The 25,661-nt window shown below is 43.6% G+C and overlaps 1 protein-coding gene across 1 annotated transcript in view; it reads right to left on the minus strand.

Annotated features, from left to right (window-relative positions):
- Positions 1 to 16,912: 16,912 nt before the first annotated feature.
- MLXIP (MLX interacting protein) overlaps positions 16,913 to 25,661 on the minus strand; it is a 39,967-nt gene continuing 31,218 nt past the window's right edge. The window contains exons 14-17 of the mRNA XM_066609997.1: positions 25,050 to 25,177; positions 24,531 to 24,654; positions 23,126 to 23,255; positions 16,913 to 21,510 (exon numbers count right to left, since the gene is read on the minus strand). Of these exons, the coding sequence (XP_066466094.1) occupies positions 21,371 to 21,510; positions 23,126 to 23,255; positions 24,531 to 24,654; positions 25,050 to 25,177 (522 nt within the window). The 3' untranslated portion in view covers positions 16,913 to 21,370. The remainder of the gene's footprint in view (positions 21,511 to 23,125; positions 23,256 to 24,530; positions 24,655 to 25,049; positions 25,178 to 25,661) is intronic.

Genomic DNA, 25,661 nt, shown 5'->3' on the forward strand with positions numbered 1-25,661 from the left:
ACTTCAGATCAAGCAGGACTTCTCAGGCTTTAGTGCATGAACATCTCCTTGTAGCATAAACACACACACACACACACACACACCTCTGTTGTCACAATTGCAAAAGGAAATGATCCCAATCAGTTTGATTTTCCAAATGCACCTTGCTCAAGATGGAAGCACATCACTGATAGCACGGATTGTGGGGGAAATGACTTTGTCTTCCCATGGATACACACCCATCCCCAAAGAGAAATCTCCTCACATCAAAATGACACCCCCTCTTACAATTTCCACATGCGCAATCATGCTGGGTACGGTGCTCACTTCCTTCCACCCAAATCTTGATATGACCAGCCGAGTTCAAGCACTTAAATACAGCTGCACGGTCCATCAAAACGGCACAGAATCTGAGCAAGGTTGATGACCAAAATTCATTTTGAAGCTCCATTCACCATGTTGGGTATGAAAGGTGAGTACATTATATCATGTTTTGAATATATAATAAATAATAATATTAAATTATATATATATATATATATATATATATATATATATATATATATATATATATATATATATATAAAATAAAAATAATAAATAAGGGATTTTAGCAAAATCGTACTCAAGGGCTAGATTTCTCTCAGTTTCACTACAGGCAATTGAACGCATCTGAGTCTAAATTTTGACTTTTTAATTCCTCTCCATTACTCCGTAACGGCGGGTGCTGTTCTAGTATGTGTAGTGTAATGATAATTACATCAAAAATTGCCAGCAACAGGCCAGACTGTGGTATAAGCAGAGAGTTTACGCTGGTATTTGTATGGGACTTGATTTCAGTTGAAGCAATTGTTATTGACAATAAAAACTGGTGAAAATAATTTTTAGAAGTTTCACAATTGATATGGACTTTGGAATTTCTCTCAGAAGAGGATTTAGAGCAGTGGTTTCTCAGACTTCCCACCTGTAGGGAACCCTTTGCAGATTTGCCAAGGAGCCTCTGCCAGTGGGTCGCAGAGAATGCCAAGGCATCTTTTTGGTGCCTGTTCAGTTCATCCGATTTACCAGCCAAGTTTGTTGGGCCACACAGGCTCCCAGTTGAATTGAGCATGACCAAAACTCACTTCAAGGGTATTCTCTTGCAGCTGCACATTGCCGAGGAGGATAAACCGCGGGGGCGGGGAGGAGAAGTTTGTCATAATGTTGAATCATATTTTTTCCCCGCTTGCTTTTGTGAACAGAAATCTGTGGACTTGCCTTTCTCTTTGGGGGGCTCTCTGTGGCACTGGCCAATCCAATACCTTCAAAACACTCCAATACCTTCAAACATGACAAGATATGTCTCTCAAAGTTGAAAAATCGAGCAGAGGATCTTTTCAAAGCCTATGTAAGTATGCTGAACTGTTTCTTCTTAATATTAAGATCTGTGAACATTTAACGCACAAACGATATTTAGGATCCTCATTCATTCCTTCATTTTTTAAGGCGGTAAAGTGATTAGTCTCGGATTTCTGCAATGCACTCCTAATTAAATCTCTGAAATAGCTTTAGAAAGCTAGTTTTTGAAGATTAGGCTGGCACAGAAGAGGTCACTGCATCTCTGTGTGAGTTGCTGCTCTGGTAAATCATTCTGCTCTGGCAGAATGACTGGATCATTCCGTCCTGGAGCAGAGACTCAATTACTCAGAGGCATACTCAGAACTTCTAAACATTTCTTTGTCCCCACTCACAGCCTATTGGGAGGACCGTATCATGCTAGAATGCCCAGTGCAAGTTTAGAAATGTGCAAGTAAAGCAAATGTGTTGATGAAAGCTTTGAAGAATTATGGGGCTTCCCAGTGTTTCGAGCACACACGCTCATTAATTTTACACCTCAGGAACTGCTTCACTTTGCTCCCGCGATATAAAATTGGAAAGTTTGCCTGAGATATTTGAAATGTGCATCAGCTCTCAGACGTTTGAACAACCCTGTGGTAGAGATTGCAATGGGATGTAAACTTTCACAGTGTTTATGAAAGAACCCTTTTGTAATGCACACATGGCTGTAGCGCAGCAGAACATCCAATGCTGGTGTAGGCTATGCCCCAGCCGCTGGCCCTTCCATGCTGCCACATCCTCCTGCACTTGGCTGTCGGCTTTCATTGCTTCCCTTGCTACTCCTGCAGTCTTCTCCTGCAGGAAAAGGAGCACTCCACACCCAAGTGCCTGAGATGGTTGTGGCAGGATTCCTTACTAGCTCAGAGCACTCCTTTACAGAGCGCCTTCTTCCCCAGTGGGAGAAAGCAGCCGTGGTTTCAAAAGAGCAGTTAGTGCTCAGTTTGCTGCTATGCTACAGCCATTAAGGAAGAAAGTGACTTTCCAGTGCAGTGAGCCTTGTTTTCATGGACAGGGGGCTGCGCTCAGTGCTGGCCACCGATATCATGAAGCATGAAAGACTAACAATAATGTCTTTTTTCAACCTCTGTAGAAAACCATGACAAAACTCACTGATACGGACGTGAATAAACACAGCAAATCTTGTGACCGTCGAGAACTACCAAACTGTTCAAAAAATACATTTACAGTCCTCAGCTTTGTAGCAGATTTCAATACTGTGTTCATAAACATTGCCAGCAACCACACAGATAGATGGTTGAAGCCTGTGGAAACCGAACTACTGGCTGTCATTGGTCAACAGTCTGTATGTCTACAGAATCACACAGAGTCTAATAATCAGACTATTTCTTACAATTTATATTCAAAATCTTGTAATGACTTTGCTAGGAAAGTATTTTATTATCAGATTTTTGACCACTTTAAGACTTGCATGGGTCAATTTCCTTCTGTCTGATTTTGTTGAATCATACACATTTATTTCACTTGAACATGTTATTATAGGTTGTTACAGAATAATTCGGCAAGCTGAGTACATCTGTGTTAGGAGAGACCATTTCCACAGGTGAAGCTAAGAGCTGTGAACATCACTAGAAGGGATACATTCTGGTCAGGGAATTCTCTTCTGCCCAAAATGGCTCCTTTATTTGACTTATAAACACAAGAAATTCAAATTACAGCTTTTAGCTTTGCTTGTGGAAACATTAGGAATTGATAGTTTGTTACAAGCAAAAATGTATTAGTGTGTTTTCTTTTGATCAGATTTTCTTTAAAATCTATTTATATAATTAATATTTCAAGATGTACATATTTATTTTCTTAAAGGTAATTTAGCATTTTACAAATGTTCATTTGTTTTCTCAGGAAGAAGCTTGTTATGTATCTTAAAATATTTAAAACTATTTAATATTTTGTATTACTAACTGTATGCATTTCTTGTTGATGCTTTGAATGTTGTAAGATGCCGTCTCGATGTGGGGCCGAGGGGCTCAGAACCTTTTGACAAATAATAAAGTGAAAATGCTTTTTGAGATATGTTTTAAACTGAGTGCATCATTCAAGGAGCCAAACGTTTGTGGTGGCTTTCCTGAGCCAGTGGCCCATCAGCTGCCTCTGAGAAACCTCCAAGCAGGAGAGGAAGGCAGGTTTCTTTCTCACCATTACTCCCCTGCAATGGCTCTTGAGAGAGGCAGACTGCCACTAACGCTGGACTAGTAGCTATTGATAGGCCTTTGCTCCTCATGAACTTGCCTGATACCCTTTTAAAACCATCCAAGTGGTGGCTGTCATCACATTTTGTGGCAATAAACTCCATAAACTAATTATAAATTGAGTGGATTAGTACCGCCTTTATACCGCTCTGAATCTCTAGCCAATCAGCTTCAATGAATGACTCCAGGTTCTTGTACTGTATTGTGAAAGAGAGAGAAAAGCTTCTTGCCATCCCTCCACCTTACCACTGTTTCCCAAACTGTGGGTCAGGACCCACCAGTGGGTCTGGGGGCCAAGTTTTTGAAATATGGAAAAAAACTTTGCAAGCACACTTACCCAGTTTGCCAAAGAAAAATCATTAGTTGGAATGGAAACCTGTGGTATGATGTAATCTTCATAGCCCCAAATTAAAATGTCACATTTTCTGATTTTCTCTTGTAATCGGCATGCCATGGATCACAAATAAAAGGACAGTTTCAGCCTTTTGTCTGGCCTGGAGGTTCATAACTGCACATATTGCTCTCCAGTTCAGCTTTCTAGGTACCCTGGAATGAATGAAGTAGTTTGGGGGGCTAGTTCTTGAATTCCACCTTTCTCAGCTTCTCCAGGTCAGCTACTTTGGCTCCAAGGAGGGAATCAACTTTTTCCTTGAGAGCCAGGAGTTCATTGCAGGAGTTATCTATAAGGCACTTCATGTAAACCATTAGGAAGCACCCTCTCCCCAGCTGGTCTTCCACCTTCACACCAGATTTTGTTTGTTTTGTTTTCCTTTCGGGGTGTTTATTGCTTGTGCATACAAGAGCCAGGATGGTGAAACAGTGTGGGAGTTGGACTTAGACCTGGAAGATCCAGGTTCAAATCTCTGCTCAGCCATGAAGCTTCCTGGGTGGCCTTGAGCCAGTCACTCTCTCAGTCACTATTGCGAAGACAATACGGGGAAGGAACCATGAGCTACTTGGAGGAAGGGTGGTATAAAAATGTGAATAAAAATAGATGCTAAGTCTTCCTTTGTGCTTAATTGCTGTACTTTAGCTTGGTTTTGATGGGGGGGGGATGTTGGTGCTGTGGCAAACTTACCCTGCTTCTCCCCTCACACACGAAATTAACCTGCTTGTTTATCCCAATGCTTTTTTGGGGGGGGGGGGCTCTTGCTTGTGGAGTTGGTTCCCTCACAAGCTAGCTCCTCCATCAAGAATAGGAGGAGTTGTGTAAAAGGAAGGGGATGCAACCCAACCAGTCTCAAATGAATGCTAACGGAATGTAGATTAGGAAAGGAGGATCAGCCCCTGGGAACAGTAATTTCTTCAGGAGAGTGAACAAGGGGTGCTGATCAAAAGATTAAGGCAGTATCAGCCCTAAGAAATGAATGGAAAGGTTTGGTTTACTCTATTAGTCTGCCTGCAATTTATCCCCCTTTCTGAATGTGCGCACTTGTCACTGCCTCAAAGGGTCCTTGCAATAGAATGGTATGGAATAAAAATATTTTAATAAATAAAGATATCAAATAAGTTTCTGGATCGCTTGCCTTTAGGCTGTGAAAAACCCAGTTTAACTTGGGAAGTCATAGATGCTGAGTTGTTGGCATCCTTCAGTCTTGGAACAGGTAGACCACAGCTGCGATACAAGGACATCTGCAAGAGGGATCTGAAGGCCTTAGGAGTGGACCTCAAGTAGGAAACCCTGGCCTCTGAGCGGCCCGCTTGGAGGCAGGCTGTGCAGCATGGCCTTTCCCAGTTTGAAGAGACACTTGGCCAACAGTCTGAGGGACAGACTGCATTTGCTCCCAGTGTGGAAGGGATTGTCACTCCTGAATCGGCCTTTTCAGCCACACTAGATACTGTTCCAGAACCACCATTCAGAGTGCGATACCATAGTCTTTCGAGACTGAAGGTTGCCAACAAGCTCAGTCTCGGAAGACTATGGTGTCACGCTCTGAATGGTGGTTCTGGAACAGAGTGTCCTCTCCAGTGCGCGAAGCCTGGGTAAAGTAGGTATGGAGGATAGGCAGCAAATCCCCCCTCTCCACGTCGCTGAAATGTTCCAATGGAAAGGCAGAGGCCAATATGGTTGGTTCCAGCGACATCGCAGGAGTTGCCAGAACGTGACTGTGTTCAGCCATGAACTGCCTCGGAGCTGACAAGCTGCACCTGTGAGCTGACAAGCTGCACCTGCTGAAATTCGCACTCCTGCACAATTGTTAAAGGTCCAGGATCCTAAAGTTGAAAGTTTGTCCGCCCCTGCCCTAGCGTTAACCCAAGTCCTTCTCATGGTTGAGGCAGGGCACCAAATGGCAAATTCCATCCCTCCTTTCCATACAAGTTACTGCCTTTGCCACTTCTCCTGGACAGAAGAAAAGGGCAATTGAGTAGAAGGGGAAATGTAGAGGAGGAGGATGGCCTACAGCATCTCCAGCACTCTAGCCCACAACTCCCCTCTCCTTTGCACTTCCACTTCCAGTTCATTCCCCTCTTCTTTTTCAAATCCAGGAAAGGGAGGAGGAGGAGAGGTGGCCATGATAGGAGAGAACATTGAGGCAGGTTCCCTGTATCAATCTGAGTGTGGCAACCTGAAATGACTGCCACAGTCAGCCTTATGGCCCAGCTGGCCTTATGGAGAAGCCAAGTGACGCCATAACTGTGGCTGTTGCTGTGGGGTCTGCTTTATACACCCTTTCACTGTGCAACTACTCACCCCAATGGAACCTTCTCCTGTTTGAATTGTTTTGCTTATCTGTACTGTATTTACTTTTTTAATATTATAAGCTGGCCTTGAGGTTGTTTAATAAAGGTGGGATAGAAATGCTTTAAATAAGTAAAATAGAAATATATTTTAGGTATATAAATACCTAGGTATATAAATACCTGAGTACACTTCTGTACTGCAGCGAGTCATGGACTCTTCGCTCACAACAGGAGAGGAAATTGAGCGCTTTCCACATGCGCTGCCTCCGACGCATCCTCGGCATCACCTGGCAGGACAAAGTTCCAAACAACACAGTCCTGGAACGTGCTGGAATCCCTAGCATGTATGCACTGCTGAAACAGAGACGCCTGCGTTGGCTCGGTCATGTCGTGAGAATGGATGATGGCCGGATCCCAAAGGATCTCCTCTATGGAGAACTCGTGCAAGGAAAGCGCCCTACAGGTAGACCACAGCTGCGATACAACGACATCTGCAAGAGGGATCTGAAGGCCTTAGGGATGGACCTCAACAAGTGGGAAACCCTGGCCTCTGAGCGGCCCGCTTGGAGGCAGGCTGTGCAGCATGGCCTTTCCCAGTTTGAAGAGACACTTTGCCAACAGTCTGAGGCTAAGAGGCAAAGAAGGAAGGCCCATAGCCAGGGAGACAGACCAGGGACAGATTGCACTTGCTCCCGGTGTGGAAGAGATTGTCACTCCCGGATTGGCCTTTTCAGCCACACTAGACGCTGTGCCAGAACCACCTTTCAGAGCGCGATACCATAGTCTTTCGAGACTGAAGGTTGCCAATACAATAAATACCTAGGCCCATATGCATGCAGGAAGGTTTTGCTGCTGATCCCGACTCCTTTGACTTCAGCAAGCAATGCCAGCTGGTCCTTCACGTCAAGCAGGACTCTCACTCATGAGCATCTTGAAGGAGGAAAAAAAAAAAGAACACTCTGTGGTCATGACTGCAAAAAGGAAATGATCACAATCGGTTTGATTTCCTAGCTGCGCATTTGGGCATTATCCATGGTGCATGTTTTTCTCCCACAAAGAGAAAACTCCCCAAATCAAAAGGATTCCCCACCTCCTACTATTTCCACAAGTGCAATCATTCTGGGTATAGTGCCCACTTCCTTCCACCCAAATCTTGATATGACCATTACCAGCCAAGCTCGAGCACTTAAATACGGCTCCGAGATCCATCCAAAAGACACTGAGCAAATCAACAGAAACATGAAGACGATATTCCTCTTGCAGTTCCCATTAGCCATGTTGGGTCTGAAAGGCGAGTACATTATATTGTGTTTTTGAATATATAAGACAGTGTTTGCAAAAGGTGGGTCCCCATTCATTTCAATGTGTATTTTATTTTTTATATGTTAGACTTGATGCTCCCATGATATGTGACTGCATTTGAGGGAATGTTGCAGATCGTACTTTTAATAGGCTACTCTGTATATGCTTTTAATGATGATAGCCAATGGGGCTTACTCCTGGGTAAGTGTGAATAGGATTGCAACTTTAGGGAAGTTTGGAATTATTTTTTTTTTAAAACAGATCCGAAACTGCTTGAGAAGGTTAGGAGGGTTCTTCTTTATTATAAATAAACTATACATTTAATTTACTTGCTTACTTTATTTTGTAGCATCTGGGTGTTTCAAATTGTCCTGTTTGATGATGTGTCTTATGGCTATGACATCACTTCTGGTGGGTCCTGACAGATTGTCATTCTAAAAAGTGGGTCCTGATGCTAAAAAGTTTGAGAACCACTGTAATAAGGGATTATAACAAAATCATACTCAAGGGCTGGATTTCTGCCAGTGTAGTTTCACTACAGGCAACTGAACACATTTGACTCTAAATTTTGATTTCCTACTTCCTCCTAGTGGGTCATAAGAACATAAGAACAGCCCCACTGGATCAGGCCATAGGCCCATCTAGTCCAGCTTCCTGTATCTCACAGCGGCCCACCAAATGCCCCAGGGAGCACACCAGATAACCTCATCCTGGTGCCCTCCCCTACATCTGGCATTCTGACTTAACCCATTTCTAAAATCAGGAGGTTGCGCATACACATCATGGCTTGTACCCCATAATGGATTTTTTCTCCAGAAACTCGTCCAATCCCCTTTTAAAGGCGTCTAAGCTAGACACCAGCACCACATCCTGTGGCAAGGAGTTCCACAGACCAACCACACGCTGAGTAAAGAAATATTTTCTTTTGTCTGTCCTAACCCGCCCAACACTCAATTTTAGTGGATGTCCCCTGGTTCTGGTGTTATGTGAGTCATATTGAGTCATAATGGTGGGTGCCATTCTAGGATGTGTAGTTTAATGATAATTAAATCAAGAACAACAGTGACGGGGTGGAGTATAGAATAAGCAGAGAGTTTACGCTGTTATTTGTACGGGGGCTTGATTTCAGCTGAAGCAATTGTTGACAGTAATGACAGGTGACAATAATAAAAAAAGGTTTCATGATCAATATGGGTTTTGAAATTTCTCTCAGAAGAGCAGTGGTTTTAAGGACTTCCCACCTGTAGGGAACCCTTTGCAGATTTGCCAAAGAGCCGCTGGCAGTGGGTCGCAGAGAACGCCAAGGCGTCTTTTTGGTGCCTGTTCAGTTCATCCGATTTACCAGCCAAGTTTGTTGGGCCACACAGGCTCCCAGCTGAACTGAGCATGACCAAAACTCACCCCAAGGAGTTGCAACAATGTGCGGCTGCACATTGCCAAGGAAGATAAACAATAGCATGCATGTGGTGAGAAGTTTGTCATAACGCTAAATCATTTTTTTTTCCTGCTTACCTTGGCGAACAGAAAGCTGTAGGCTTGCCTTCATGCTTGGCTACTTTGTGGCACTGACCACTCCCTTGGACAACAAAGTACCGTGTCTCAAATTGATTCAGAAAAATGCAAATGAGCTTTTAGAAACCTATGTAAGTATGCTGAACTGTGTCTTAATAATAAGATCTGGGAACGTTTAACCCTCTAAACTCCATATTTAGGTGCTCACCTCATTCCCTTCCTTTTTCAGACAGTAAAGAGATTAGTCTCAATTTCTAATGCTGCGCTCTCTTATTTAAACCCCTGAAACAGCTTTAGAAATCTGGTTTTAAATGTGCCCATTTTGAAGACCACGATGACTAGGCTGGCATAGAGGAGGTCCCTACTCCTCTGTGTGAGTTACTGCTCCAGCTCAGCAGAGATTGAATCATTCAGTCCCTTCCAGTGCAGATACACATCACAATGACTCAGAGGCATGCTCAGAACTTCTGAATATTTCTTTTTCTCCACTCACAGTATAGTAGGAGGACCGTATCATGCTAGCATGCCCAGTGCACAGTTTAGAATGTGCTTTACTTGCGCATTTTTTTGATTGCATCAGTGGGGAATCCCAGTCATTGGCTCTGTGTTGATGAAACACCTTTGAAGAAATGTGGGGTTTCTCAGTGTTTCATGCCCATTAATTTTATACCTCAAGACTCCTCCACTTTGCTCCCTGATATATAATTGGAAAGTTCACCTGAGATATTTGAAATGTGTATTAGAGCTGCACTTGGTGCTGGCCAACAGCGGTTTGTAGATATGTATCATGCAGCATGAGAGACCAACACTAATGTCTTTGTTTCAACTTCTGTAGAAAAATTGTACAGAAGTCAACGAAAAATTAATGATGATAAAGAACATGACTGTCAATACCACCTTTCCAAAAGGACTACCCAGCTGCTCGCAAAACACGCATACGGACCTTGCCTTTGTAGCGGCTTTCAACACTCTATTCAGAAACATGCCGAAGTACTCCGATCCAAGCATGAAGGAGCCTGTGGCAACCAGACTACTGGTTGTCATTGGTCAACAGGCTGCATGTCTACAGAATCACACAAAGTCTGAGACTGATAATCTGATTATTCCCTTCAAAACGCCTTCTAATTATTTTGAAAGAAATGTAATTTATTTTCACATTTTTAAAAGCTTCAAGACTTGCATGGATCAGCTTACAGGAACTTCTCTCTGATTTTGTTGAATCATACACATTTATTTCACTTGAACATGTTATTATGGGTTGCTACATAATAATTAGGAGATATGTTAGGAGAGAACATTTCCACAGGTGAGGCTAAGAGCTGTGAACATCACTAGAAGGGAAAGGGATGCATTCTGGTCAGGGAAGTCTCTTCTGCCCAAAGTGGTTCCTTCATCTGACTCATAAATACAAGAAATTCAAATTACAGCTTTTAGCTTTGCTTGTGGAAACATTAAGAATTGATAGTTTGTTAAAAGCAAAAATGTATTAGTGTGTTTTCTTTTTGAACAGATATTTATTCTATTAAACTTATTTTTATAATTAATATTTTGATACATATATATATACATATTTATTTTTTTTAAAGGCAATTCAGCATTTTACAAATGTGTGTTTGTTTCATCTCAGGAAGAAACTTGTGTATCTTAAAATATTTAAAACTATTTAACATTTTGGATTACTAACTGTATGCGGTTCTTCTTAGTACTTTCGGAGTTGTAAGATGCCTTGTTGATGTGGGGCTGAGGGGCTCAGGACCTTTTAACAAATAATAAATGAAAATACTTTCTAAGATACATTTTAAATTTAGACTGAGTGCATCATTCAAAGAGCCAAACATTTGCGGTGGCTTCCCTAAACTATCTCCCACCCTCCACAGCACCTGAGACCACAGCAGGCCATCAACTACCCAGCGTTTCATTGGTAATCCCACCTGTCATTGAACTCTTAGCAATGTCTCGCTCACTGTGCATCCTATTGGGTGGTCTCCTGATATTTGAATAGCCCTCCAGCACAATCCTGCACATGTTTACTCATGAGTAAGTCCCACTGATTCCCAATGGAACATACTCCCAAGTAAGCCTACTTAGCGTTCCTGCCTTATTGCCTTCTAAATGCAATCTAATCCTAGACGCAGTCTTAACTGGAGGGCCCCAAGAGATCGCTCTACATATCCAGATATGCAGTACAAAAGGGCCAGAAGGCTAGGCATTTTAGTTTATCATCATATCATCATTATTATTTATCAAGACAAGCAGATTTGTTGTGGCAGACTTTGGGGGGGGGGCAGATAATGCTCTCTTCATCAGATATTGCTAGAATCCCTGAATTATTTTGCCACAGTAAATCTGTTGGGTCGTCAAGGTGCCTTGTCATTTCACTGATGCTCTCCAGCAATTTTGAAAATGATGCCTTTTTCTCCTGTATTGATGAGGTTGAATTTCTTTTTTTGCTGCTGTTGTTGGTAACTACCTCAAAGGCTTCTCAGAATGTAAAAGTATGAGATAAATTACTCCTGCTAATTGGGTAAGAGGCACTTTTTCAAGTGGGTGCTCCTTTTTTTAGCAGGGGGAGAGTAACTGGCCCACCTCACCCCAGCACTGTCTGTTCTAGTGGCTGTCTGCTGGTATTCATTTGCATCTTTTTAGATTGTGAGCCCTTTTGGGACAGGGAGCCATTTAGTTATTTGATTTTTCTCTGTAAACTGCTTTGTGAACTTTTAGTTGAAAAGCGGTATATAAATACTGTTTAATAACAACAACAACAACAACAACATTTTAGTAAATAAAACTATTAATAAAACTTCTCAGATCTATTTATTTATTTATTTTTGCAGCAACAGGCTAAAACAGCTATGGTTTGGGAAGTTATTGAGGCTTATTATTCTTGATACAACATGCATTTATGTTTATGCTTCAGGGTCAGCGCCAGTCTTCCTGGTGGTTGAAGCAGGTTGCCAGATGCCATCTCCCCTTTCCACACAGCCTGCCTGTCACTGCCATTGCAATTCCTCAGATATTCTAGCCCACCACCCTCCTCCACACTTCTTCTGCTCTGTTGCCCTCTTCCTTTCTAAATCCAGAGGGAGGGAGGACAAGGAACAGTGGGGGTACTGAAGGTTTTCACTTTCTATTTTGACTGGTTAGCAGATATGCGAAAGGAGCCTTATAAACTGTCTCAGTGGTACTCAGAAGAAAGGAAAACTTTTGGGAACAGTAAAGCTGCAGAAAGCTGACAGCAATTATGTGTGGGTAATATCTTGCATGCTGCCCCCTCTGTTTTCCACTCTCCCCTTTTACTAGGCAAGCTATAGGAACTCAGTAAAATCACTGCACCATCCAAATATACTAGAGAGCAATTTGAGAGACATGGCAAACCCACATTCTCTTGAGCGAACTTGGACCAAGCTGAAGAATCAGTAAAAATATAAGTAGTTTATTAAAAGGGGTTACAAGATCTTGGAAGTATAGGGAAGAGAACTGCAGGCAAGAAAAAAAAAACAACCATGAATCTCTTGGCAAGATGAAAAAAGGTGTAGGGGAAGGTTTAAGGGGCAAGGAGATTACCAGGAGGGCAGGAGGTCTGGTCTAGAGGGTAGAGCCTCCGTTTGCCTGAAGATAACAGCTGAAGGTCACCAGTTCGAGGCCACCGGCACCGTGAACGGCAAGACCTTGAAGCAGCTGACAAGCAGAGCCGAGTTTTTTCTGCTGCTCTTTGGCCGCCCTTCAAGTGAGATATGAAGGATTGTCAGCTTGCGTGGGAGGAAACTGGAGGCCAGAATGTGACACCAGATCATAAAAGGATCCATCTGAAATGTTGTAGTTCTTGAAAGACAGAACCTTCTCCAACTGCAAAAATACCTATAGGGATTTAGTATAGCCTGCCTGTGTAAACCGCCTTGAAATAAAGTCTGAGAAGAAATCTGACGACCATGAAAGGCGGTAAATACCTGTATTATTATTATTATTATTATTATTATTATTATTATTATTATTACCAAGCAAACTGAAAAAGGAGCAAATCCTGATGCAGTTAAACTAGATACATTCTTTACCTCATTTTATTCCCACTATCCAGGCTTCCAAGTCCTCTCAAACCCAACAGTCCCAAGGGATGGGCATAGCCCATGCTGAGCATCTGATGCTCCAACACTAGGGCAGGGCAACTGAACGGGGGGGGGGGAGTCTCTCCTGGGTTTTATAGCCAGTGGATGCAAATCCTGGTCTCTTTAAATTTCCTGGTCCTAGGTGTCAGGTGGGCTTCAGGGTCTAAGCAGCTGACTGAAGTTTCTTTAGGTACTGGGTCAAGAGGAGATGCCTGAGAAAGAGAAAACTCCAAATGAGGGATAATGGCTATTTGCCTTTAGATGACACAGTGATGACGAGATCCCAAAGAGGGGATAGAAAGGTCAAAAATTAAGTACAAATATAAGGGAAATTGGGTTTTTTGGTTTGTTTTTTTTACACAGGAACATTGCATGGTGACTGCAAAGAGTGGGGGCTGACTTGATTATTCCGACTCTCTTGTTTGTTACAAAGAATTGTTGACGCAATTTGATTTTCAGAGGAAACTGTGGTTGCCCTCAGATACCTTGAAGATTGAAGGGATTTATTATCAGAACAGACTGCAGTAAATCAGAAACTTAGAAAAAAATAAAAAGGAGGCTAAAGGGCAGTGAAGGAATTTGCCAATGGGTTTTTGACCAGGCAGCCAATTTATATGAAACCAGTTCATGTAAAAAAGGAACAAATGTATATGAAAAAAAAAATTGCACGTGGCATTGGCTTTTGGGAACCGTACCACTTCAGGATGCTGGATGGAGACTGTGCATGAAATTATCGTTTTAGAAAGCACCGCCACCACATTAGGACCAAAGCTTGGCTAGAAACTTTTTCCCTGACATGCTAGCTTTCCACAAGGAAGGCATTTGGACAGGGAGAAAGAGCATTTGATTACATGAACCTTCACATGCTTTTCAAAGTGGTGTAGTCACAAGATGGCTTCTTTCAAGGATTGAGTTGGCATATGTCTTGTGGATCATCTTGCTTACACTCCTCTCCCCCATCTCCTAAAAAGATTAGGAGACAGCCTGAGGATTTGTGTGTGTGTGTTTTGTTTTATGATTTTTGCAACCTGAGGTGGAAACAAATATTACTCCTTGGTCATAATAGTAAAAATATTAAGTCTGCAATTTTAACTGATTAATGGATTAACTAATTAATTAGTTAACTAATTTGTTAGTTAGTTAGTTAACTAATTAATTAACTAATAACTGAGTTAAAAACTGGCAAATCAGTTAATAACTGAGTTAATAATTGATCAGTTAATAACTGATTAATGGATTAATGATAGTTAAAATGGCTTTTTTTTTTTTTAGTTAAGTGATTGGCTAAACAGATGTCCCAATTAATTGGGAGACAACTAAAAAAAAAGAATTATTTTTAATACAAGCAATTAGGAGAACAGCAGCGGGAGGCCACCATTTTGGAAGAGGCATTCTTCCTTTTCTTTCCACACAGGAGGGAATGCCTCTTCTCAGACAGTACCCCACACAAGCGCCCATGACCTAAAGAAAACATGCTTTCTGCTTCAGAATGATTGTTTTTACTCATGCAAATTTAATGTATTCATCAATTCATCGACCAAACACTGTAGTTTCTTAAACCAGATGTCAGACCTAACCATCACCATCACCTAGCCAAACTGACAATTAGTACTGGGTACTGCTGAGGGGGACCATCTTACCTTGTTATCATATACTTGTTGATGCAGGCTCATTCGTGTCTTGAAAGTCTTCCAGGGCAATTTTGTGATTCTTCCTCCCTTGGTGACTGGCTGCTCCATTTCCAAATTCGTTGGTCCATTAGAGAACATCTTAAGAAGCGTCCTTTGCTCTTTCACAATTATCAGAAAGAGGAATTTTTTTTTTAAAAAAGGTTCCACACAAGCACAGCATATAATTCTATATTAACCGGCAAATTCCTCAATCGATTCGTGACTAACAGACTAGCCAGTCTTCAGCGAAGGAGGACAAGGCTGCCCAAATCTATGGGGAAGCTATTTCTATTCTAAATGAAGCATCCATTCAAGAAGCTCAGAAGGGAGGGGAAGCCCCTGTACCTGGAAGGAACGGCCCTCACACACCTGAATGGCGCGAGTCAGCACCCCGAAGTGGCTCAATCTTTTCAGCGTATCTTCAGTTCCAAAGCGGAGGCAGCGCCGTTGCTTGCCTCTTGCAAGGGGAAAAGTGGGCAAGTTGCTCAAGGGAGGAGAGAAAACGAGAACTGCCTTCCCTGCCTGCACCTCAAGGGCCAGGCCTCAGAGCCACCATTTGCCTCACCACAACCCTGTGGAGATGCCAAGCGACGTGTCCATTAAGGGCATGAGGAAAGCCCAGGGTTCAAACCAACTTCACAGGGTTGTTGAGAGGATAAAAGGTGTGGAAGAGTGGGGCGTGAAGCCCTGAGCTCCCTGGAGGAAAGGGCAGTACAAAGTGTGGAAAACAAGCAGGGAGGCAAGTGGGCACTGCCGTTTGCCCCCAAGGGCCAGGCCTCAGAGCGGCCATTTGCCAGGCACCAGCCCTGCGCCTCATGGAGGGCAAGGGGAGCTGGTCAAGGGCTGCCCCCTTTCTCCATAGCAGTGTGCCTGCTTGAAGGCACCAAGGGGGGAAAGGCAGGTGAAAGTCAGCACCTTCCTCCCCCCCCGCCCCCCACAGTGTTGAGGTAACAAGAAAAAAGGCCGGAACCAGGAGTGGCCTCGTGGAACCCATTTTGGGAAGTGGGTTTTTGTCACCAGGTGTCAGGTTCTGACTGCGGAAGGAACAAGGGCCGACCGACTGCCTGCTCAGCACAGCCGAAGGAAGGGGGGCCCATGCGCGCCCCACCTGCTGGGGGAAGAGGAAGCCACCTGGCCATTTCTGGGCTCGTGCCTCAGGAATGGGCCTTCCCTAGCCAGGGCCTCTGAGAGGAATTTTATCAGGGGTTACAGAGTTTCTTTTGGACCCCTTCCCTTCTCCATTGGATACATGCAGCCATCCAATCATAATTTCGATGAATATGTAAAACTACATTGGTTTACACTAAATGCAAATGCCAGTCTTCACACAACATATGCCAACATTTTCTGAGACACTGGAAATTTCTGGCTCCCTGACCCCCTTTCCTGGTAGGATGTATTCCCCCCCCTCGCCCCCCCATTCTCATGGGTTCTGGTGAGATTGGAAAATATAGGATCCCAGGAAATGTTTGGGCCTCCAACTTTGGCTCCTAGGCCCCCCTTTTTGACCCCAGTCACAATTTATCCCCTATGCCCCACTCGCATGGGCGCTGCTCCCAGTTTCCCTTTTGTGGATGTGCCCAGTGCATTTTGCATCTGATCACAGAATCGAGTCTTCTCAACTATATATGAAAAGGTTTTAAAACCAACACTTATGATAAGGCCCTCATTACCAATTGCAGCAGTAGCGCCCAAGTGCCAAAGGAGGTAGGCAGGGCTTTGTCCACTCCCCTGCAACCTGGGACCAACACCATCTTGTAAGCTGCGTTTATTGAGAAACCCAATGCAAACGCGAATAAACACGAATGTCAGCTGCAGCAGGAATCCTGCCTGTATGCGTGTTCCTCTAATGTTGGACAGCCTCTTCTTTCGGCATCTTAGCTATCTAGCTCTGCCAGTGGGGAAGAGGAAATTCTCTCCAGACATAATGTCCCTGCCCAAACTTAACACCTTGGGAGAAGGACCTGAGAACGCAGCTTCATATGTTCAAAAATGGCACGTCCTGGTCTAAGCTTTGAATGCTCTGCCCCTCTAACTGAAAGCAGACAAGATACAGGTCAGCATTTCTTCCAAAAAATAGTATTTATTTTGGTTGTAATTGGTAAAAAAAAAATTTTTTTAATGCAATTGCATTGTCAAAGAGACCAACTCAAGAGGGTGCCACAGAACCGTAGCACAGGAGACGTTTTCATGCAACAGAGGAAAAAAAATAGCCCTTAAGACAAGGCCGAAACAAGGACATGTTTGAAATTGCTATCTGCCCAAGCTGACTGAAATTTTAAACATGAAATAAAATCCATCCATTATAAAAGAATTTTTATCAACGCAGCTGCAAGGGAAGCAAATGTCACCCAAATAATGACTGAAGAAATTTATATAAACACACACATATATATTGCTTGTAACTCCAATTTCATTCCCCTTTAAAAATGTTGTAAGGGTGCATCTCAGACTGAAGCTTTGCCCAAAAGCAAATCACGCTGAACAATCATATTGAAACTACTTTTGTACCACACAAAGAACTTTACAAAGCCGCTCAAAACCCTGACCTGCTTGCTTGCCACTTTCTCTGCTTGGTGGATACAATCTTATGGAGGTTTTAGACAAGAAGAATGGAAGCATGGGTTGGATTCATTTGAACAAACATCATCACACACCGTAGGCACAAGGGCCCATTAGATCTGTACAGTACTCACAAAACTAGATGCAAAGGACAATGTTCCTATACCTTTAACAATGGACGCAGAAGAGGAATTTCCTTGCTTCACGGATATGCAACTGAAATGATTTAAAGGTACAGAAAAGTTGTCCTTCCACCATTCCTCACAATACTATGTAAATGAACTTTATCTTTTTACACACAAGGCTCAAATATGTTGTGTGCGTGTACACTTCACAGCCCTCTTCAATTGCGTTCCCAAATAATACTTCACAGCCCTCTTCAATTGCGTTCCCAAATAATACTTCACAGCCCTCTTCAATTGCGTTCCCAAATAATATCTTGTGAGCCCTCATAAAAACTGGTCTGTTTTTGCACTGAAATTGCCAGTTTCCTAAAGAATTCAACTATTTTATGGCCGTCAGAGGCACCCTGGGAAGATCATACTGTAGTTGCCAACAGTGCAGGAGTAGAGAGGTTTGCTCCTCCTGGAAGAGTATACTCAACTCCTTCTTCAGCACCAACTGTGGAACACAAGTGAAGCAACGGGTGATGGGAACACAACCAGAGCCTCAATATCAGAAAGAAGTAAAAAGCTACAGACCTGTGCCTGTGTCTTGTACAAAAAAAGTGAGCTGGGGGGACCAGTAGGAGACAAATAGTGTGTGCTTTAGAGTCCAGGAGGAACAACGCTCTTGGGTCCAAGAAATGTCACAAGAGTAAGGGTGGATACCTCCAAATGAGAGTACTTCAGATACTGCAAGATTAAGGCTCACTTCAGGCAGTTATATTTTCTCACTGAATGTTTAGCTGCACTGTATGACACCCCAAAATGAAATTCTGCAGATCCTGAGTGACCTAGAGAGCAGGACGTGTCATGTGATGTGTCTGAGGTGCACTGGGTAGTTCTGCTTTGTTATGAAAACTTTTCTCTTCTTGCATCTTCAAGCTGCAAAGTATCCCAAGATCTTGGATCACAAGTTCATAGAAGTGGATACCCTTTTACCGGTAAGTAGCAAACAACTTTGTGGGTCAAACAAAATGTTCTTAAGCACAAGGACATTTTTTCACAAATCACCAAAACATGGAATACAAAGTCAAACCATTTCCCTGAAGGGAGCTCTTATTTTAGCTCTATCAAGAATGTAATGTGTGAACCAGCTGTGCTCTTGGGTGCTGTAAGCAGCTAGTTATGTAGGTTGTGTGAAAAGGGCCCTGAACAACCCAACAGAGAATCTTAAAAAGTTTTCAAACCAGAAACAACTTATATCTTACATGACTTAGAAATGCAGCTAGTACTTTTCATGACAGGCCAATTCCAAGTGCATTCAAAACAAATGTCTAAGGCTAAAATCTAGAGGTGTTTGTTTCCAGTGAATAAGAGGATTAGAGCCTAAATCTTACTGAACACAATGAGCTTACTTCTGAGTAAGGCAAATAACACCTTTTCCAAACATGTCTACCGATAGGACACAGTGAGTCTTGCTTTTAAGTTATCATGTATAAGATCAGATCGCATAAGCAGAAATTTCAGGCCTATTTCACTGAGAATAAAAATACTTCTTGGTTAAATCCACTTCTGAAGTCAGATGGTAAATGCTGCTCTTGTTCAGATCTAGAACAGAAAATACATTCAGTCCCTAATTAGGGGCATTATTTGGCCAAGGAAGGTCTGGGCCCAAGACAATGACCACTGCAGCTCTAACCCAACATTGGTTTTGATTCTCAGTTGGGAATGAGCCAAAATTATTGCTGCATTTTTAGTTGATTTTCAATCAGCCTGATTTGCTGCCCTTTACCACGTCTTCTCTTGACAAAGTTTGCATTGTTATGTGCATAACTGGGGCAAAAGAGGAAGTTCATCAGCCCAAGACCTGAGAAAGTTGAATTTTCAGAGGGGGAGCAGGGAAAATAGCACAAACCATTGAGCAAGTCCATAGAACACCTGCTACAACCAAGGAGGCCGAGTGCAGAGGGAAGGAATTTGGTCCCTTCTGCAAACGCAGCCCATTGAGGAACATCAAGAAACTGCTGAGCTCCAAGGAGAAAGAAGGAGTAACCCTGGATTCTTCAGCCCCCTGAGCATCTCGTAGGTTAAGTTCACAACACTCCAGGCTTTTAAAATTAGAGCAAAGCAAGCATGAAGTGCACAAATAGTTGTGGTAATTAAAGTTAGGAAACAAAATTGATTCACAGTATTAGGACAACCTCTTACGACATCAATATGCTCTTGAAACACACATTAATACCTACTCACATGCATGCACACCTTGCCCATCCAAACCCAGTTGAATCAATATGGAGTGGAAAACACTAATTCAGAAGTAAGAGGTACGATGCCTGCATTGTATATTTAGCCATTATAAACTTAACAATTGCATTATTAGCTATCTTGATTGTTGTGGTGTGAACATTCAAGGCATAGAAGGACGAGGGAGGCATACTGTTTCCGATTCCTGAAACATGATTAAGGGTCTACGATCAAGCTTTGGGAATTGTCCCAAGCCTGCCTGTCTACTGCACAAATTCACTTAACTGGGCTTAAGGTTTATGTTGGCACTGCTCTTAACCTCCATTACTGTTAAAAGGGGAAATAAATAACACAAAATTATATCAGGGGTCAAAGGACTAAGCACATTATGCCAGCCCACAGAGGGTCATTGCAAAGAGAAGCTGCTATTATGGGTGACGAGAACATATTTCTGGGTTGATTTATTCATATTACACAACATGAGCTGGTTGTTTTCATGGACTTGTCCACAAGGCTGTTTTGTTACCTGTAGAGATTCAGTAAGCCTACAGTCCAAAGTTTCTTGACAGTTAAGAAATCACTATTTGAAAAGGACTGAGTGCACACAGTTTTTAAAAACAAAACAAAACACCCTTCACTCCTCTGCCATGCTGTCCTGACCTAACCACCAGAAATCAACAGCAGGAGGGGAAAGGAAACAGTACACTGGCTAGACAAATGCTATAAATCTCAAGGTGATCCTGTACTAATAAAATACATCTCAGAATTAAAAGGAAAAATAAAAAGAGCTAGCCCAGGACTAGTTCATTCACAGTGTAGTCCTAGGCATCATACTTAGAAACAAGTCAACAAGTCCCCTTGATCAACGGGGCTTAGTCCCAGGTAAGTCTGCCTAGAATTGCAGCCTCAATGCTTATAGCAAGCTTTTGTACCGCAGAGGAATTCCTTGCTTCTCCTTGCGTTAGGAACCCATCTCCCATTCTAGTCACTGGACGGAATCCAAGGAGCTGCTTCTGCTATGCCTAAAGGCTTCTGGACACCTCATGCGATGCCTCACCTTTTCCTTTAAACCAGCACCTTTCCTGCCCACTACCTCCCAAGGCTGTCTCACAAAACTGTTGAGGATCTCTCCCCCCCCCCCCGACTGCCAGTTTCAACGGTGGCTGGGCAAAGCAGATCCACTCTTCAAACCACATGTCTAAACTCTGCTTTGTATAACACTGGGCCTTTTCCTGACTACACAGAAGGAGACCAACTACAACACAAAATAAAAAGCAGGTTACATTTCAAGAAGCTGGAAGCGTGTTTCCCTTTTAACACTACACCTCTTGTGGTGTCTCCGCTCTCTCAGAGCTTCCATGCTTGAGGTCAGGATATGCAAATTATTAGTGCTGCATACATCTCAATACATTGCTGGGCGCAGGCCTTGCACCCTGCTTGTTTACCTGAGTTGGCTTTCCCACTGGAGTGAACCCAAGTCCGGCATCAAAGGATTATCCCTTGGCCCCTCCCCCACTACAATGTGCAGCCCAGTGTCAAGGGGTCCCACACATGCTGGAAGCTGAATCAACCACAAGGGCGTCACTCGGTCCTGTGAAACTTGGATTTTCGCTGTGGCTTAAAGGAAGTCATGCTGCCATCTTTGGTAAGGCTTCTCCAGCTGCGTTGCTGTTCTTAATAACTGCCTCGGTGGCCTGTTCTGGCAACCGTGCTGGGTCGGAGAGAATAGAGGTGGTTATGCTCAAGTGCCGAAGAGTATTCAACACCACTGGAATAGAGAGAAGAGAGGCAAAAATGAAGAACAAACCCAAAATTAAGAGTCTGATTGCCAAAGGAGTAGAATCTGCTTGCAACAGGACTCCAACGAAGCCTCAGGAAATATGTAGGTCAGGGCAAGCCCTGTTGCACCAGGCACACCAAAGCTCAGAATCAATTAGCAAAATGACAAAAAACAGATTTGTTAAGTACTTGCAAAAAATGCCATGCAACACACAACAATACCAACCAATACCACATGTCTACACAGAATGTTGCTGACCTACTTCGGAGGCTAAAATATAAGCCGCCTCCATTGATACGAAAACTCCTGTGACAATATTAAACAAACGGAACCCAACCTGCTAATAAAAAAATACTTTCACCCCCCCACCCCCTGTATTTTCTTACATAAAGCGGCATTATACTTGGGGGCCAGCCAATGAAATTAGTTGGCAGGAGAAGAACAGAAGGAAGTACTCCATACAGTGCGTCACAAACGTACAAAATTCTCTGCACAAAGGTGTGAGAATGGACAATGGCTTCATGGGCTTCAAAAGGGGATTAGATACATTTGGAGAAGAATTTAGGAGGTGTCTATCAACAGCTGAAAGTCCATGTTCCAGGGGCAGTATATGACTGCACAACAGTTGCTGAAAAGCAAATAATAGCTTGCTTTACGCACCCTTGTAGGTTTGCTTATTAAGAATACTTGCACTTTGCCATTCCATTAAAAAAAAAAAATCCAAGGCAACTTACTATACTGTTTACTATTAAACACTCATATCAATTTTAAAAATAAATTTTTCTGCTTATCAAGTGTTCTCGGTGTACCTTATCTGTTAAGTTCTGAATAGCTGCTGTGACACATAACCCAGGCTGGAAAATGTGTGGGCAAGGCCTCGCAAAAGGCAGAGTGGGTTTTAAGCAGGGTTTCCTGGGGTCAGCTACTGGTGCTCTAGATCAGGGGTGCCCAAAACCCGGCCCTGAGGCCACTTGCGGCCCTCGAGGCCTCTCAATGCGGCCCTCAGGGAGCGCCCAGTCTCCAATGAGCCTCTGGCCCTCCGGAGATTTGTTGGAGCCTACACTGGCCCGACGCAACTGCGCTCAGTGTGAGAGCAACTGTCTGATGCCTTGCATGAGCTGTGGGATGAGAGCTCCCTCCACTGCTTGCTGTTTTACATCTGTGATGCAGCAGTGGCAGTGAAGGAAAGGCCAGTCTTGCTTTGTACAAGGCCTTTTATAGGCCTTGATCTTTTGCAAGACCTTCATTCATTCATATAGGTTCATCTTTCATATATTCATTTATGTAAATTTATTCAAATTTCAAAAGTAAATTAATTCTTTTTTTCCCCCGGCCCCCAGCGCAGTGTCAGAGAGATGATGTGGCCCTCCTGCCAAAAACTTTGGACACCCCTGCTCTAGATAGCTGTTCCATACCCAGCAAGCAGAATATATTATGGCCGCAAAAAGGAAGAAAGGTCGATCTGCATACATTTACATTAAGTTGAGATTTCTAAAAAATGCAGAGAATACAGAGTCTTGGCCTAGACTCCTTTTAGGCTTAAGAAACCACACAGACATTCTGAATGGGCATTTCTGACTCCCGAGAGCAAACTTCTACTTACTCGGTCTCAAAATGGGAAGGGAGCAATGCTGCTCTACCCAGGACAACGCCGTCTGGTTGAGCTCCTCCAGGCTGGTTGTAGACACCATCCCGTTGAAGGTTTCAAACAAGGGATTAATGATAATGCTGAACTGCAATACGAGTTAAGGATCTTAAAAACACACTCATGTTCCCACGAAAAAAGGCATGTCAGGCACTGTAACTCTCTGAAGCGCACTGTGCATTCCAGGGTGTGATGTGATGATGGTGACTAGAGACAGCTTTTAAGGGGCACTAAGCAAATTCACAAGGAACGGATCGAATAAATTATTTGCCACAATAGCTCAACAGAATCCCCACATTCAGAAGTAATGTCCTTCTGCGACAAGCACAACCCTGCTGGCAAGGCATTTGCAAATGGGCCAGTCAAGAGGCATCCTGGGGTAAGAGAACACCAAAGGCATCAACTCACCAAAGCAACTCGAGGTGGCTCTGCAAACAGCACACCTTCAAGGCTTTGGAGTGCCCAGTCCCTCCAATTTCCCCAAGTTTAACAATATGTGGAATGTACTACAAACAAGGTCTTGAAACATCAACAAAAAATGCTCCTTTCCTACAAGCACCTCCGACATTACTCATTTCCTGTAGTATGAGTGGCTGTTTCAACTGAAGCTTGGAGAATCCCCTCCCATCTCTCCCCTATCTTAGAAAATCAAGGCTTCCAATGAGTAGTCTCTGCCACTGATGCAAAAAATTCCTCTTGACTTTCCAGGAAACCCTAGACTTAGAAACCCTAGACTTACCCTATTTGTTCGTAGGGTAATTTCTGGATAGCTGTGGTGATGGGGTGAGAGGGGGGCAGGGAGCCCTGATGCTGATGCTTTTCCTCTTTCCCCCTCAGTCCCTTTAACCAGGATCAAACACTATGGTCTCTACTGCCACCATGAGGACAAAGCTAGGTAGAGAGAGACCATACTCAAAAGCCTTCCTCCCAGTCACACAAAGCCTACAGTATAGTGTGTAGCTAGGAGTCCAGGAGCCAAGCACTGGTTGTGTTCAATCACCAACAGACCCGTGAGGTGTTAAAATATAAAAAGGAATTTGTCGAAACACCAAAGAGAAGGTGTTGGATAACACAAGGAAAGAAAATTTTGGAATACATAATAATAAATTGTTCATCTTTGAGCACCTACAGAGTACATTCCCAGCACCGCTGAATGAACACAGTCAAGGAACCCTCTGGGATTAGGGAACCAGGGCTTCCAGGCAGACCTCAGCAACCTCTTGTCTCTTCATCGCTGCATCAGTAGGAAATGCTGCAGCCGCTGGAGGAGGGAGGCAGCCCTGAATGCAACAGCCAGCAGAACAAAGGTGAACGCCACCTGCTTTTCCTCCCAAATTCACATAACGCTCACAAGAAAGGATACAATCCAGAACTTCCAATTCTGCAGAGTCCTGTTTTTGACGTACTCCTCAAACATACTCCGCATCTGATCAAACCTCTGCCGTGTGATGGGAACACCAGTCACAGGCAGCTGCTGCTGACAAGAACTGAAGAAGAAAAAGGAACTCAGACAAAATTCACGTTCCTGTTCTGAAGCAACCACAATGAAAAAATCTCAAAGCACAGCAGCTGCTCAGTCAAGGCAATGCCAAGGGAGCTGCTTTGTGTTCCCACCTCATCCAAACTGAGCAAACCTGCCTTCTTCCTCCCCACCCTGAGCACTGGCACAGTGACACTTCCGGGCCCTGTACAGCACCTGACACACTCTTCGTGCTAACCAGAAAGTGAGACTCATTTCTCCTCACAGGACTCTGCTTGGGAGCTTTGTTCCTCGCCAGATGCTCTGCCTCCATCCAGGGTGCCATGGGCTTACAGGGCATCAGAAAGGCACCCTGTGGCCCACATGGTTCATAAAAGGGATCCTGGGGGTGTTAACCCTCACATGATAGTCGCATTTAGCTCCTCAATCTCCTCCCGGAGGCGCTTGGTTTCCTCTTGCATCTGGGATCGTTCCTGCTGTAGCTTCGCGATGTATTCCACAGCCTTCTGGAGCGTGAGGGCATGGCTGCCCTGGAGAAGAGGGAGAAGGGCTCAGACTGAGTGTTGCAGGCTCACCAGTAGGTATGAAGACTACTGCATCACCTTACTTTTAGGCTCCTTGACAACTAGAGAGCCGCCCCCCACGCCCTGTGACATACAGCATAAAATCAAACGCATCACAACAAAACAAACAACACAAAAATGAAAAGAAAACAAGTAAGTAGTCAGCTATCTAAGCAGCAGAAAAACCAATGTGGCAACAACACAACAAAACCAACCACAACTCAGGGAAAATGCCAATCTAGACTAGACACCTGCTGTAATAAAAAATGGCTGTTAACAAAAGTCAGAAGATCTGTAGGGTGGGGACCAAATCCTGGGGGAGGGAGAATTCTAAAGCCTGGACACCGTGACTAAAAAGGCCCTGCCTGCTGTACCTTCGAGGGTGGAAGGATATGAAGCAGGGCCTCTGCCAATCATCTCAACTGGCAAACTGGTTTCCATGGCAGGAAGT

Source organism: Tiliqua scincoides, chromosome 14, assembly GCF_035046505.1.
Source record: "Tiliqua scincoides isolate rTilSci1 chromosome 14, rTilSci1.hap2, whole genome shotgun sequence".
NCBI classification, from domain to species: Eukaryota; Metazoa; Chordata; class Lepidosauria; order Squamata; family Scincidae; genus Tiliqua; species Tiliqua scincoides.